Genomic DNA, 14,794 nt, shown 5'->3' with positions numbered 1-14,794 from the left:
TCTAATTTCAAAAGAGAAGATATGAAAACAGTGTATTTACCAGAGTCCTTACCAGTGGCCGTGGCAACTGGCTGTCCTTCCTGCTAGGTTTGTAGGAGCCTCTGGCTGTTGGGTGTCGTGGGCAGATGCCAAACAGGTTTGTGTATATATTTGTAACTTCCCAGCCTGACATTGTTAGGTTGACAGTCCTAGTTGTTTTTGTTAGTGTCCCATTAAAAGGAATGTCATTATGCAGACAGAGGACTAGATTCAGCCTCTCCAGGTGTCACAGTCGAAGTGTAACTCTTAGTCTTTCTATCTTGGTAGCCAGGAACCCATCTCCTTGGCCAGCTTTTCCATGGCTGACCTAGTTCCAGACCTGCAGCACATTCTTTTCTGGATGTCTAACTCCATCGAGCTCCTGTACTTTATCCAGCAGAAATGCCCACTCTACATGCAGAGCATGGAGGAGCAGCTGGATGTCACAGGTATGGCTGGTGCTGCTCCCCTAGCCTTGTGCTGGCATTCCCAGGCAGGGTGAGCACAGGGGCAGAGCTGGCCACGAGAACAGGGAGGGATTCATGTCAGGGCATCCTCAGCTTCCAGTCCTGGCATGTGTCAGTTGTTCGGAGACCACTTGAGACCAATGCTGGTGGTTTGGGCCAACCTGACAACATCGTGTCACGTGCTCCATGCAGTGGCGTCACCTTGACTGCTGTCCAACTCTGTTCTGCTTGTAGGGAAGCCCGGGGGATACCCGGGCCACTCAGTGGGGAAGACATAGAACCACTAGGGAGTGAATGCCAGGGACGGTAGGCAGAGCATTGGCTCTCAGCCACTGCCCATTCCGAGTTGTGCCACTATTTCAGAAAGAATTGTAGTTATACAATTGTAGATGCATGTCAATTTCGGGGGTTGTAATGTGGGGAGACGTGCATTCTAGGATTTATGAAGTACAGTAGGAAGCGTTCTGAAAACGCGGAGGGTGAGTCTGACTGGAGCAGTCTGGGAGGGCTTCATGAAGACGGTGGCATTTGGGCTGCTCCTTGAGGCCCAGGTAGGATCTTAGCTGGTGTGTGTCTGCCAGGGAGGAGCAGCAGGACTGTCCTGCCATGGGACCAATGTGACAGCCAGGCCCCTGGGGGCTCTAGGGCCAGAGCCTCATGTTTTGCTGCCCCTGTTGCTCTGCCGTGGCAAAAACACATCACTCACTCCCCTCCATCTGCGGGTCCCTCAGGCTGTTCAGGCCACTTGTCCACCCCGTCCATGAGCTGGGAGGGAAGTACGGGCCAGGCACGTGGACATGGACCCTGTATGCCGGATGCTGCACTGTGCCTCTGTGTACTCAGCTGTGGCACCCAGGAGGCGGCCATGGCCTCAACCTAGAAGAGCTCTGAGAAAACAGGGCCAGCGTGGGGCCCTGGACCAGGCTGTACGCGTTGGCTCTGGGACCCTGCTATGGCTCCTTGCAGGGCAGATGTCCTAAGAGGAGGGGCTCTCGGTGGCCGAGAGTGTGGGGCTGGGGAATCTGCATGGTGATTAGTGGCCAGGACAGGCTCTTACTCTGCTTAGCAGACACTGTCCTCAGTCTGTGGTGGGGGACTGGGCTCCGGAGACCAGGTTGGATGAGGGCCTATGAAGCCTGGGCAAACCGAACCCATCAGGGTGTCCGGGCCAGACCTGGACATCAGACTGTGGGGTGAGGGCACACCCTGCTCTGGAGAGGGGCAGAGCCAGCTGAGATCTGTCCACGCTCCGTCCTGCCAATCATGATTTCTTAGTATTTTCTTTTTTGTTTGTTTAATTAATTAATTAATTAATTATTCTTAGTATTTTCTGGTCCCCTACTTTACAGTGGAAAGGGAAGAAGGACCTTCCTGTGGGGCTCCCAAGGCCTTGGGATCTGGGCTTCTGCAGATGTGTGGACGGCGTGTCGGCTCTTGGTGCAGATGCTTCCTATTCCCAGTGGGCATTCTGGGCATGTGGCCTCTGTGCCTCGTCCCCTGGATGGACATGCACAGCAGCCAGTTAGACTTCCCAGGAATGGGTGGCCACTCCCTGTCCACAGGGTCTGGATCTAGAGCAGACGTAGTATCTGGCTTTTCTCCTGAACGTGACGTGAGTGCCTGCACTTGCGAAGTCTCCAGAGCAGGGGCCCTCGCGTCCAGCCGCCTGGCCCACCCCGAGGGTCTCTCCTGGAATCCAGTGCCTGTGCACCCCCGAGCTCACTCCCTCTCCCATGGCCTGGCCCCAGCACCACTCTCGTCTCCTTGAAGGCTTCTGGCTGCCCAGGGCCAATGTCACAGATGGCAGGCGGGTTCTGAGATAGAAGAGACACTTCTGGAGTTGACATTGGCCAAGAAACCACCTGGACTTTGGCTTATTCTCGAGTGCATGTCCTTCTGTGTGAGGTGGTGATGAGGTTAGGTTTAGGGGATGTCCTTAGGGGAGTCCCTTTTGCTCTGGCTCCAGCAGGAGTCAGCTTGGGGGACTGGCTTCCCCCGCTCCGTGGTGACTGGGCTCTGCATTCTCGGCGAGTCCCCGCAGATGGCCTTTCCAAGTGGCTTCGTTTCAGCCAACGTTCCGGCTGCTGTTAGCTGATCCCACACAGGCCCTCATCTGGCTGCTGTTCATGGGAAAAGTTGCTCCGTGCTGACGGGCTGCAGCTCTGCAGCTGCTGCCTCTGGTCCCAGGGAGGAAGTTATTTTTGGTCGGGGACCTGGTTGTCAAGCCCAGTCAATGGGTGCTGGGGGAGTAAGCGTGTGGCCCAGGGGCGCCCCAGAATCTGGTGTCAAGAGCATGGCAGGCGCCCGAGAACTCAGAGGGACAACATTGAGCAGAGGGCAAGGGAGGCCGAGTCTCCGTCTCAGCCTCCTGAGCCTCTGCAGGAAACGTCTGTGGGAGGTCTTCTAAAAACAGAGATGGCATGTCCGGAGCTGGTGAAATAGCCTTTGTCGTTTCCCAGACAATCTTTTTGGTCTGAAGTGCTGACCCAGGAGGCCTCGTTTCCATCTCATGAGGGGATGGCGTCTGCCGCGTCCCTCTGCAGGTCTCCCCTGCTCTCCCTCGGGGCTGTGGCTCAGCGCCTGCCGGGGCCCAGTCGGAGGAGGCTGCAGGGCGCCCATCCTCCTTGAGGCTTTGTGGTCTCGGGGTGCTCAGTGATCCCAAAGGAGTCTGAGAGCTGTGTGTGTTGGGTGTGGAGCCTGCTCTGGTCTTGTCCTGCAGAATCAGCGCCTCGTCCTCCTGCTGTTCCCATGGATCCAATTCTCTCTTCCCATTGGCCGAGCCCTGGCCTGAGAGCCACACAGGGCTGCATTCTCAGGTGGATGTGGTAGTGCAGGGGCAGCCTGTGCTCAGAGTGCCACGGACAGACCCCTGGCACTGTGCAAGGGTCTGGGCTCAGGTTCTTGGCCATGTCCCCCTCTGCTGGCTTCCCTGTGGCTGTGAGCACATGTGGCTTACACCTGTTCTGGTCGGTGGTCAGGGCCAGCCTTGCATTTCTCTGAAGGTCTGGAAGCTTTGGAAGAAAGGAGCATCTCAGCTGGCAGAAAGCCTAAGACCCCAGGTTCCCTCTAGCCGCTGGGGGAGGGGGGATGCAGGGAGCAGCCAGCCCTGCCTGGGTTCCAAATGAGACCCCTGGGACCAGGCATGGGTAGGAGGCCAGTGGGTCGAGGGAGGGTCCTGGCACTGGGCAGGCTTCTGGCCTCTGGCCCATGTGGGTTCTTGGGGAGTGGGTTTGGGGGACAGGGGAGCCCCCAGCTCCTGAGGAAGTACTTGAACAACAAAACAAAAGTGATAGAAACACATCTAGTGTTTTGTGAGTTGCATTGTCCTGGCTGTGGATGGGCCTGCCTCAGGGCCTCTGGCTGCTGCCCACGATTTCTTTCCGGGTGGCCTGTGCTCCTGCGAGGCCTGGCTCAGGCCAGGCCATGTGGACTCGTGAGATGCAGCAACTCCCTCACGGCCCTGATGGGAGAGTCCTCGATGGCGTGAGGGTGCGGCCCCTGCTGTGGCTCCTGTGGAGAGCCTGGGGCAGGAACGGAGAGAGAGCCCCCCACTCCTGGTAATGAACAGATGAGGACTTGAGAGAGTGAGGAACAAACGCCAGACATCCAGCATTCTGGTTCCTTCCCCTTAATGCCTGGGGACCCACGTCCAGATGCCGCTCACATTCTGTAGAGCCCCTAGGGATAGTTCCACCCTGCTGGGGGCCTCTCGCCTTTACAGGAACCCCCTCTTGGAGGGAAGGAGTCACCTTCTCCTCCCCCCACTGGTGACTCCCCTCCCCCAAGTCTCAGCTTCAGCCACACCCTGCTGATGCCCTTGTGGTCCCCTTCCCTGCGTTGTCCCCCGGCCCAAGTGCCCTGCCCAGAGCCAGGCTGCCTCCGGGTGGCTGAAGACACAGCAGCATCTTCCCAGCTGTCTCCCTGGGTGCTGGGGGAGGGGACATAGGTGATTTAGGTTTCTTTCTTCTTGAAAGATTGTTATGATTCCACAGAGTGACGGCCTCCTCAAAGCCTGCTGTCAGAGGTCCTTTGACCTGTGTCCTGATGAGAAGTGACCTGCAGGGCAGGGGTCGGATCTGCTATTGTGGGGGCAGATGCTTCTAATGGAAAACATTCTGGAACACTATAGTTAATGAGCAGCTCCTGTGCTTGGGATCCACGGGGCGTTGGAATGTGTGGACTCCTCCTGCCCCTCACCAGCATTCCTGGCCTCTCCATGAGGGTGGCAGGCTTAGCCCCAGCCATGGCCCAGAGGTGTTTGGCTGGTTTGTCACATTCTCCCAACCCACACGGGAGCGTTGTGTGGTGCTCGCAGGGCACCTGGGCAGGTGGTTGTGTCGCTGCTGTTCCTGCAGATGGGTGCCGATCGCTGTGGCCTCCTGGAGTGACTGTTGCTGTTGCTGTCTCCCTGCAGGCTCGAAGGAGTCACTGTTTTCCTGCACACTGACGGCCAGCGAGGAGGCCATGGCGGTGCTGGAGGAGGTGGTGCTATACTCCTTCCAGCAGTGCGTGTACTACATCTCCAAGGTATGGTGGGTCATGGGCACCCCAGGCCGTCGGGGATGGCAGCTGTGCTGGCGGTGCCACCGTTTCTGTGCTTAGGCAGCTTGTTGGATGAAGTAGGCTCAGGCTGTGGATCTCCTAGGGAGGAGCCAGGAAGGGGCTGCGATGAGCTGAACTTCAGCAGTGAGGAGGTGGCCGCTGGTCCTGCGCAGGCCCTGATGTGCCCCCGATGCCTGCTCTTTCCCAATCTGGCCCCTCACTCGCCCAAGCAGGAAACCTAGAATCACTCTGGCTTCCTCTTTCCCTCCCGTTGAAATGCCGTCCCTGCCTGCTGGTGTGTTGAGGGTCATGGATAAACTGTGAGAGGCCTCGGTGTGTGGCACATGGGACATGGCTCTGTTGTCAACCTGGGGCATGGGTCTATTGTCAACCTAAACCCAGCTGGTGCCAGGGCTGTGGCCACTGGTCCCCCTGTGGCCATGACCCAGCTCTGGGGTGCTTTGGGGCATGGTGAGCTGCTTTCTGGGGAGGTGGTGCTCTCCCGCTCAGTACCAACAGGGTGTTTGCAGCCCTCTTTGCTGGAGTCCATCCCACCAGGCACTACCTTTGTAACCTCCCAGGCTCACCTGTGCCTTAACAGGAGCAGGTGCCGTATGACCACTGCGGCTGGCTCTGGCTGAGTACTTGTACCCTGTCTCTGCTCCTAGCAGCCCCAGAAGGCAGCTCTTGCTAAACCCCTGTCCCCCACCCCCTGCAACGTCACTGGAAAAGCCTCAGCCAGGAGCTGTGATGAGTCCAGGGTGGGGCATGCAGCACGTGGGTGGGGAACTTGGTAGGTCAGGGCCTCTCAGTCTGACCACCAGCACCCCTGGAAATGTGGTCCTGTTCTCTCACCCTTCCAGTGCCTGTACGTCTGCCTCCCAGCCCTCTTGGAGTGCCCCCCGTTCCAGACGGAGTGCCGGGAGAGCTGGTGCGTGACACCTGCACTGCCAGAGGAGGTGCGCCGCGTCGTGTCTGTCTACCAGGCGGCCCTGGACCTCCTGCGGCAGCTGCAGGTGCACCCCGAGGTTGCCTCCCAGATGCTCGCCTACCTGTTCTTCTTCTCCGGCACTCTGCTCCTCAACCAGCTCCTGGACAGGGGTGAGGGCAGGTGCTGGGGGACAGGGACCCACATTCCTGCTGGAAATGCTGGGGGTGTTCTCACTGCCAGCCACAGGCTACTGACCCCTCGGATGACTCCTGAGGGACAGCTCTGCTGTGGTGAGGGGTCTGCGGGGGTGGGTGCCCGTGGGGCTGGGGGTGGGAGGCAGGCTGAGGCCCAGGCTTAGGACACATCGCACAGAGAGTGTTCTTGCAGGAGGCATTCTTATCAGCATTTCAGAAAGGCCACGGCAGAAAGGTCTGCACAGGGCCCCTTCCCTATGACAGGCTCAGGGGAGTTATTGAACTGCCCAGAACTGCTGGTGGACATGTGGGGGCCAGGATGGAAGCCACATCCGTACAGCTGCAAAGGCTCTGACCTGTGACCTTGCTCCCTGAGCTAACATTCTCCATCCCCTGCTGGGTTACTTCCAGGCAGAGACACTACTGGGGGCATGGAGAGATCAGAGCAGGGGTGAGCCCACAGCACACACGTGTTGCCAGCACAGATGTGGCAGCTTTGGGAGAGAGGCAAGGTCTTGGCCTTCGGCCTGCGCTTTGGAGTCAGTGGCTGTCACAGCCCTTCTTGCCCTGCCACCTTTACCTCCCACCGCCACCTTTGTTCCAGAGAGGGGCCCAAGAAGTAGGAAAGTTGCCTTGGAAACTGACACAGGGTCTCATGTCTGTCCTTGAGCTATAATGTCCTTCTCTGTCCGGAGGGCAGGCTCTGGGGACCAGCTGGTGCCTGGTTCCCCTGCGTGAGGGTGGTTGCCTACCTGTTTGCTGGGAGACCTGGGCATCACCCTTCCTCTCTCATCCCCAGGCCCCTCCCTGAGTTGTTTCCACTGGCCTAGAGGTGTCCAGGCCTGCACCCGCTTGCAGCAGCTCCTGGAGTGGACAAGGAGCACCGGCTGCGGGGTGGCTGGAGAGCACTTCTTCCGGAAGCTCTCCTGCACCCTCAACCTGCTGGCCACTCCCAGCGCCCAGCTTATCCAGGTAGGAGGGGCACAGACCACAGACGGAGAAAGGCAAGGGCAGTGGAGGGGCTGGGGCCCATGTACTGTCACTCTCCAGTCACCAGCTTACAAGCCAGGCCAGGGGGCTGGACACCTAGCTTCCAGGCCCAGAAAACTCAGTGTTCAGTAGATAACTTGCGAAGTTGCTTTCCTTTCACAGCTCTCCCCACCTGTGGTAGGCAGGATAAGGACCCCAGAGATGTCTATCTTTAGTCCCTAGACCTGTGACTATGTTACTGCACATGACAAAAGGGACTCTGTAGATGTGCCTGAGATTAAGGACTTTGAGACAGGAGGATGACCCTGGTGGGCATCTAATCAGACGATCCATAGGAGTGGGCCAGAGAGATGGACAGAAGAAGAAAGGAGGACTCAACCCACCCTGGCTGGCTCTGAAGATGGAGGAGGGGCCCACAAGCCAAGGAACACAGTGGCCTCTGGGAGTCAGAATGGCCCCCAGATGACAGCCAACACGGAAATGGGACCTCAGTTCTACAACCACGAGGAACTGAATTCTGATAACAATCCAGATGAGCGAGGAAGTGGATCGTCTCCCAGAGCCTCCAGAGAGCTCACAGCCCAGCAAGACCTGCACTAGACTGATCCACAGAACCATGAGATTCCACTCTTGTGTTGCTTTAACCACCAAGGCAGTGGGCATTTGTTGCAACAGCAACAGGAAACTAACCAACCCTCACCCTCCTCCCTTGCCACCCACCTTCCCCTGACACAGGTGTCACGGGTAATCAATGGAAACCAATCTGATGGTTTCTTTTCCTGCCTGGAAAACACTGAACATGCCATAGGATGGAGGTGGGAGTGGCTGCAGCCCAAGATGGAATCTGCTTTCTGTGCGTCTGGAAGGTCGGGTAATGTGAATAGTTTGCCCAACTTCAGGCAAAACCCTGAGCTGACTGTGGAGCAGCCAGCTCAACATGAGACTCACCAGGGCAAACCAGGCCTTTCAGTTTGGTGCCAAAAACAGGACAATGCACCGCCTGAGGATCAAAACACAAAATCTCACCTGTGTGCCCTGCAAGTGTTATTAAAATAACGATAGCTGATGCTATTACTGAGTATCTGCAGACATTAAAGGCTTTGCCTGGGTTATCTCATTTAATCATCACAGCAATCCTCCAAGGTAGGTAGCCTCATGATCCCGTTTTATGAATGACAAAGCTGAGCACAAAGCAAGCCAGGTACCATACCTGGTTCTGTGTGTCATTTATTCATTCAGCATACGTTAAAAATCTACTCTATGTTAGGGACTATATATTGTACTGAATTGTCATTTTTTAAAGTTAATTTTTTTTCATTATAAAAGTGAAACACTTATTCACTATAGAAAATTTAGAAAATATAGGGATGTCTGGGTATGTATGGCAGATGGATTTAATTTGCTTCCTCCCAAACTATCACTAAATAAAAGTAAATCCATGTTTTTTAATGGCATAAGCCCACAAGGACAAAGAAAACAGGAGATGAAAGCAGTAATATTTTGGAAGCTAGAAAGCAGGTGGGTGAAGAGCAACTGCAATAGCAAATCTAGGAAAACTGACTCCTGAGGAGCAGCTGGTTTACAGCAGAGCCACCAAAAGGCTCAGGAATTGGCAGCTCTAGGTACCTCTGGATATTGATGTGGAGATGGGGCTAAAACAGAAGGGCAGCTTGATAGACATTTTGGGAAGCACTAATCCTTGGATGGAGTGGCTTGGAGTGAGCCCACACTTCTGCTGAGAACAACGTGCACAGCCAGATAAAATACAAAAGGCATCTGTTTGAAGGCATCAGAGAGCTGCTGAAGGATTAGAAGAGGTAAGGATCTGCAGAGGGAGAACCACAAAGAGCTGAACTCAAGTTCTGCCTGCTGCTTTCCCCTGGGGGCATTTGCTATCCTGGGAGCAGGTTATGTGTGAGGCTAAGAATCCAGGCTTTGTGTAGGCAGGGGGCCGTTGCTGGGGAAAAAGAAACCCAAACAGATTTGGCCTCTCACAGGCTAGAGAGACAAACTCAGAGACTTTAGGGGCCTAAAATGCATGGCTGGCTTTCTCCTTCAGACCTTTGCCAAAATTCTGGAGCTCCAGGGAGTGGGGTGGGAAGGGCTTTAAAATGAAGCAAAAAGCTCTGAAAAGCAGAGTGGAATTTGTGGTAGTCTCACGATGCTAAGGAGACAAAGATTAGAGTTCAAGACCCCTTAGGGAGTAAACACCAGGCTCACAGTTGAAACCCTCCTGTGAGGATCCAGCAGAGGCCCACTGAGCCTTACCAAAAGCTCACCCAGCCCCAACTCAGCTCTCTCCTCCCCCCATGGCTGAAGTGCAGTGCTCAGCATCAATGAAGATACAAAGTAGCAATACCTGTGGGCTTCAGGTAAAGCAGAGCTAAGAGGTAAAGTTATAGCCTTAAATGTATATATCAGAAAACAAGGAGGGCTGAGAATGAATGATCATGAAGCAAGGCAAAAAGCAGCAAGTCAAGCCCAGAAAAAATAGAAGGAAGGAAATGATAGATAAGAGCAAAAATCAGTGCAATAGTGAAAAACATAGAGGAGAGAAAAGTGATCAAGCCAAGAGTTGGTTCTTCAGAAAGTTTATAAAAGTGGGAAAACACAAATTGTTAGTATCAAAAATGGAAAAAGGGTATCACTCAGATTTTACATTAAAAATTAGTACAGAGTAGTAAAGAGAATATTACAATCAACTTTACGCTGATAAATTTGACAGTTTAGGTGAAAGAAACATGCAAAAAAATACTTATTAAAACTGATACAAGAGGAAATTAAAAATCTGAGTAGTCCTATATATATTAAAGAGATTGAATTTATTATTTAAAAACCTTCTCACAAAAAAGATCTAAGACCCAGATGGTTTCATTCATGAATTATTTTAAACATTAGAGGAAGAAGTAATGTTATTGTTATTCAGATTCCTCCAGAAGCTAGGAAAAAATAGGAAATCCCATCTCATTTTAAAGAGCCAGCACAACCTTGATATCAAAACCTGAAAAGGAATTATAGGAAAGGAAAATTACACATGAAAGGTGAGCAACTTCATTAATCATTAGAGAAATGCAGTTTAAGCATTTTTTTGTTTGTTTGTTTGTTTTTGTTTTTTGCAGCTGGCTGGTAAGGGGATCCAAACTCTTGAGCTTGGTGTTATAACTCCATGCTATAACCAGCTGAGCTAACTGGCCAGCCTTGAAAAATGTAGTTTAAAACCACAGTGTTTTTAAAATACTAAACCAACCAGAATGGTTAAAATGAAAAAAGCCCATGCCAAGCACTGGTGAAGAGGTGTGAACTTGAACTCTCGTGTGTTACTGGTGGTGTTACAACTCAGTGTAACCACTGCAGGAAGCTGTTTGGCAGCATCTGCTGGAGCTGACCGTATGCATGTGCTCTGATGTGGTACTTCTCCCCATTGAAATGCTTCAATTTGTTCTTTACAACAACCTGGACGGGAATGTTCACAGTGGCACTATTCATAGTGGCCCCAAACTGGGAATAGCTTGTATTCATCAACAGCATAATGGATAAGTAAAGTGTAGTCTGTTCATTACAGTGAAGTCCTACAGAGCAATGTGACTTAGCAGACCATTGTCACCAGGAGCTGTAGACAAACCTTACACATCACACTGAGCTGAGGGCGTGGGGTGCAGAAGAGTGCCCGCTCAGGTTCCCTGGCTTGGGTGCAGGAACAAGCAGCACAGCTGTTGAAGTGAGCCCCATGCCCAACCCTGGGAGCCCATGGAGGGACTGCAGGGGCTCAGTATGCTCCTGACCTGCTCCTGCATGCTCTGGTCCTTGTTCCTGGGGCTGGGTGCACTTTGGGAAGATTTTGAATTGTGCATTTCAAACTGGTGTGGTTTTCTGTGTAACTGTTGTGCATTAGTACAAAATGCATCAGGGGAGGGAACAGTGTTACTTAGGGTCTCAGCCACCTTCCCCGCATCTACACAGCTGTGTGCCTGCTCTTTTCTCACTCTGGCAGAAGATGGGTGTCTATTTCTAGAGCATTTAAACAAAAGTTCTCCTGGCTGGGGAGGCCAGGCAAGGGCAGGAGTCTCATGCTGAGAAAAGGGAGTTCCGGGAAAAGTGACCTCCTGATTGCTGGAACCTTGGCCTCCTGCCCAGCTTAGCAGCCAGGCCTGTGTGCTCCAAGCAGGAGGTGGGCTGACCCAGCAGGCTGGAGTCAGGGACAGCCCAGGGGGAGGCATGCAGGTGCCCTTGCTGGGGATACCACAGGAGAGCAGCCAGGCCAGGGCACCCTGAGTGGTCCCTGGATAGCCACGCTCTCTGCTCTGAGGCTGGGAGCCTGCCACTTAAATAGGAGTGAGTCAACAGGCAGCTGTTCTAGAACAGCTTTAACACGAGAGACAGGAGGGGGAAGATGAAGTTGGAGAAAACAGACCGGGGGGCGGCAAATGTTTTCTGTAGAGGGCCAGGTAGAATATGTTTTCAGCTTTGTGGGCCACATATAGTCTCTGTCCTATACTCTTCTTTGTTTTGTTTTCAAACCCTTTAAAAATGTAAAAACTATTCTTAGCTTGAGGGCCTTATAAAAATAGGCCTCAGGCCACAGTTCGTTGACCCCTGAAACAGACTATTCAGGGAGAAGCTGTAAAAGAATCATTTTTATCCTTGTACAAATAAGAGAAGATATAACATCCATAAAATAATAATAAGATTATATAAATAAGAGAACAAAAAGAATTCTTGGAAATTAAAGCTATGAAAGCCGAAATGAAAAGCTCCATAGCGCGGGTGGAAGATCATGTCAAGCGAATCGTCCAGAAAGCAGAGTAAAAAAGACAGGAACACGGAACACAGCGGGGGGAGAGAGATCTGTTCCTGTGAAGATGATGAGAGGATTTCTTAGCACAGGTTGCTGGCTTCCTCCCCAACACCAACCCTGGACAAACTACAGAAGTGGGAAGTAAACATGGCTCTAGCAACTCACAAAACCAAAAAGAACCACCTTGGGGCAAACCACAGGCTTTCCTGAGCTGGTGTGTGTTTAAGGGGTGGGGCTGGAGGGAGCAGGGCTGTAGCCAGTGGGGTGGGGGTGGCCAGAGGTGTTAGAGGATGTGCTGCTGGGAGGTGGGGGGTGTCTGCTCTTGACCCTCCCCATATAGCCTGGAGACATTGATTGTTCCTTCAGTGTAGACATTTGATGACCGCAGTCCAGGCCACTGGATGTTGGCAGCAAAATCAGCAAGAGAGAAACAGAGAGGAAGAAGATGAGAACGTTAAAGGGCCAGTTGGTGAGGCCCAGCACCCAAATAGCAGGAGTCCAGAAGGAGGAAACAGAGAAGAGGGTGGCAAGAAAGTAAAGATAATCCAGACCCAAAGGACCCGAGTTTCTAGATTGAAGGTACCCCCAGTGGACGAGAGTGGATTTGCACCAGGACTGAATGTCACAGAATTTCAGAACATGGACATAGAAAATCTACGAGCTTTCAGAGAAGGAGAAAAACAAGACATATCCAAAGATTAGCAATCAGAATGGTTTCAGACTTCTCAAGAGCAGCACAGGAAGTCTGAAGACAAAGGAGCTGCCTTCGAAATTCCGAGCAATAACGACCCCCAGTCTGAATTCTGTGCCAGCCACACCACCAGTCAAGAGTGAGAGCAGGAGGAGGACGTTTTCCAGCATGCAGGGCCCGCGGTTTCCCTGCGTTGCACCTTTTTGGGAAAGCTACTAGAGGATCTGTTCCACAGAAATGAGGGGGGAACCAACTAGCAGAAGAAATGAGTTCCAGAAGACAAGGGAATCAGCAAGGAGAATGGAAGGGGATCCCAGAAGGATGTGGGGAAGGTCCCAGGTGACCATAGAGGATGTTTTAACTTCGTCACACGAGTCTACACTTTCCTTAGGGCTGATGCTTTCAATCTCCCTGAAGAAGGCTTTCCCTATCCTGGGCTCATAAAGTTGGGCTCATGTCACCAAGATGATTTAAAGTTTTTGCCTTTTGTACATGTTTTTAACCTGCAGGATTTCTTTTATGCTGTTTGAGGTAGGAATCCAATTTCATTTCCCTTCCAGTTTTCACGTAGTCTTTTCTCACATTTCTCAGCCACGTGAGATGACTGATCACTTGTGATGAGGGGGTGTGTTCAATGGACCAGGGGCTTGCTGTGGCACCTTCTGGCCTCTCTGGGGTTGAGCTGTGGTCTGTGTCCGACTCCCCCTCGCTGACCTGCTGTACCACACAGCCCCTGGTGGGAGTGAGAATGCTGGGGGCCCACGTGTGCTGGGCCTCGAGCCCGAGGCCAGGGAGCCCTGCTCCTCTGCTGGTGCTCCCAGGGCACCCCACAGAGGCAGACCCTCCCTGGGAGCAGGGCTGTGCTAAGGGACCCCCTCATGCTCCTGGAGGCCTTTGACTGTGAGCTCCTCCTTGTCACCCAGATGAGCTGGGCAGCCCTAAGGGCTGCGTTCCCTGCCCTGCGCCCCGCACAGCTGCACCGGCTGCTGACTCAGTACCAGCTGGCCTCGGCCATGGGCCCCATGAGCGCCTGGGAGCCAGGGGCCCCAGATAGCCCCGCCACCTTCAAGTCAGGTAAGCCCTTGCCTCAGGGGCAGGAGCCAGGGGCCCTGTGCGCCACGAGGGGGGCGAAGGGGCACTGAGGACTTGGTAGGATATTCATCCTAGAGCAAGCAGCCAAGGCAGCCCCGCTTCGGTGTGAGCCTCAGGATGGGGCCTCACCTGGCGCATGGCCGACCAGGAGGAGAGCAGCGTCTCCATGCTGGGCCCATTTGCGCAGCCCATGGGGAAACATTCCTGAGCATGCATGTCACGTACGTACACACACACCCATACCTGTGGATCTGTACAGACCGGTATATACATATGTGTGTATGCATTTTTGTTTATAAATTTTACACGTCTTCCTTCATTAGCATTATGTATATCGTAACATGTAAACAACAGAAAGTAGAGGATGATAGCAGATACAGATGTCCATAGTGCTCCTAACGCCACCTTCCCATGCCCGAGTCACCTGGTGGCTGGGCCTGGGCATAGAGAAGGTCTCTGAACCGGACTCCTGGTCCCACCTTACCCCTTTTGGGTCCCTTCTCCTATTTACTGACTCATTTCTGAGGCCTGCCACATGTCAGGATCTGGGCTGGGAGCTAAGAGCACAGTGTTAACGTGGCTTTCCCACCATCTGAAGGTGCTCATACTCTAGTGGACAGAGACCAATCTGCACACAGGCCATGGTGATCTCAGGTGACACGTGCAGGGATGTAGTCAGCTGCACCATGGAGCACAGGGAGGAGCCTGAGTGCAGCTCAGGGGGGTGAAGTGAGCTCCAGGTACCTGGTGATACCCAGTCAGAGGACCAGCCGGGGCAGGGAGGCTCAGTGGGCCTCAAGAGTTTGGGGCTGCGGCAAGAGAGCTCTGGACTGCAATGGTCTTGTCCTTTGTCCTGGGCAGCTTGGATGTCATACTGGGTGGTCATCAGGGATTCAGAAGGGACGAGAGCCAGGTGTGGCCAGTCGCCCTGGCCGGGATCTAACCCTCTTGTGTTCTTGGTGGGTCAGGGGACCTGAGCTCAGCCTGCTGGTCCCCAGGCTCCCACAGCATAGGGCAGGCAAGCCTGGCCATGGGACGGCAGCGTCGGCCTGTGGCCAGTCATGGCCATCCTCC

At 53.5% G+C, this 14,794-nt stretch overlaps 1 protein-coding gene across 1 annotated transcript; it reads left to right on the top strand.

The window, feature by feature from the left end:
• Positions 1-313: 313 nt before the first annotated feature.
• LOC103582416 (ras-associating and dilute domain-containing protein-like) lies at positions 314-13,702 on the top strand (the record flags this gene model as incomplete). Its single annotated transcript, XM_008564016.1, has 5 exons — positions 314-467; positions 4,900-5,012; positions 5,891-6,128; positions 6,952-7,124; positions 13,552-13,702. Coding segments are annotated over exons 1-5 (805 nt in total), but the record flags the coding sequence as incomplete, so codon positions are not given.
• Positions 13,703-14,794: the final 1,092 nt, after the last annotated feature.

Source organism: Galeopterus variegatus, unplaced genomic scaffold (genome assembly GCF_000696425.1).
Source record: "Galeopterus variegatus unplaced genomic scaffold, G_variegatus-3.0.2 Scaffold16160, whole genome shotgun sequence".
Lineage (NCBI taxonomy): Eukaryota > Metazoa > Chordata > Mammalia > Dermoptera > Cynocephalidae > Galeopterus > Galeopterus variegatus.
This window is presented reverse-complemented; position numbering and strand designations above follow the sequence as displayed.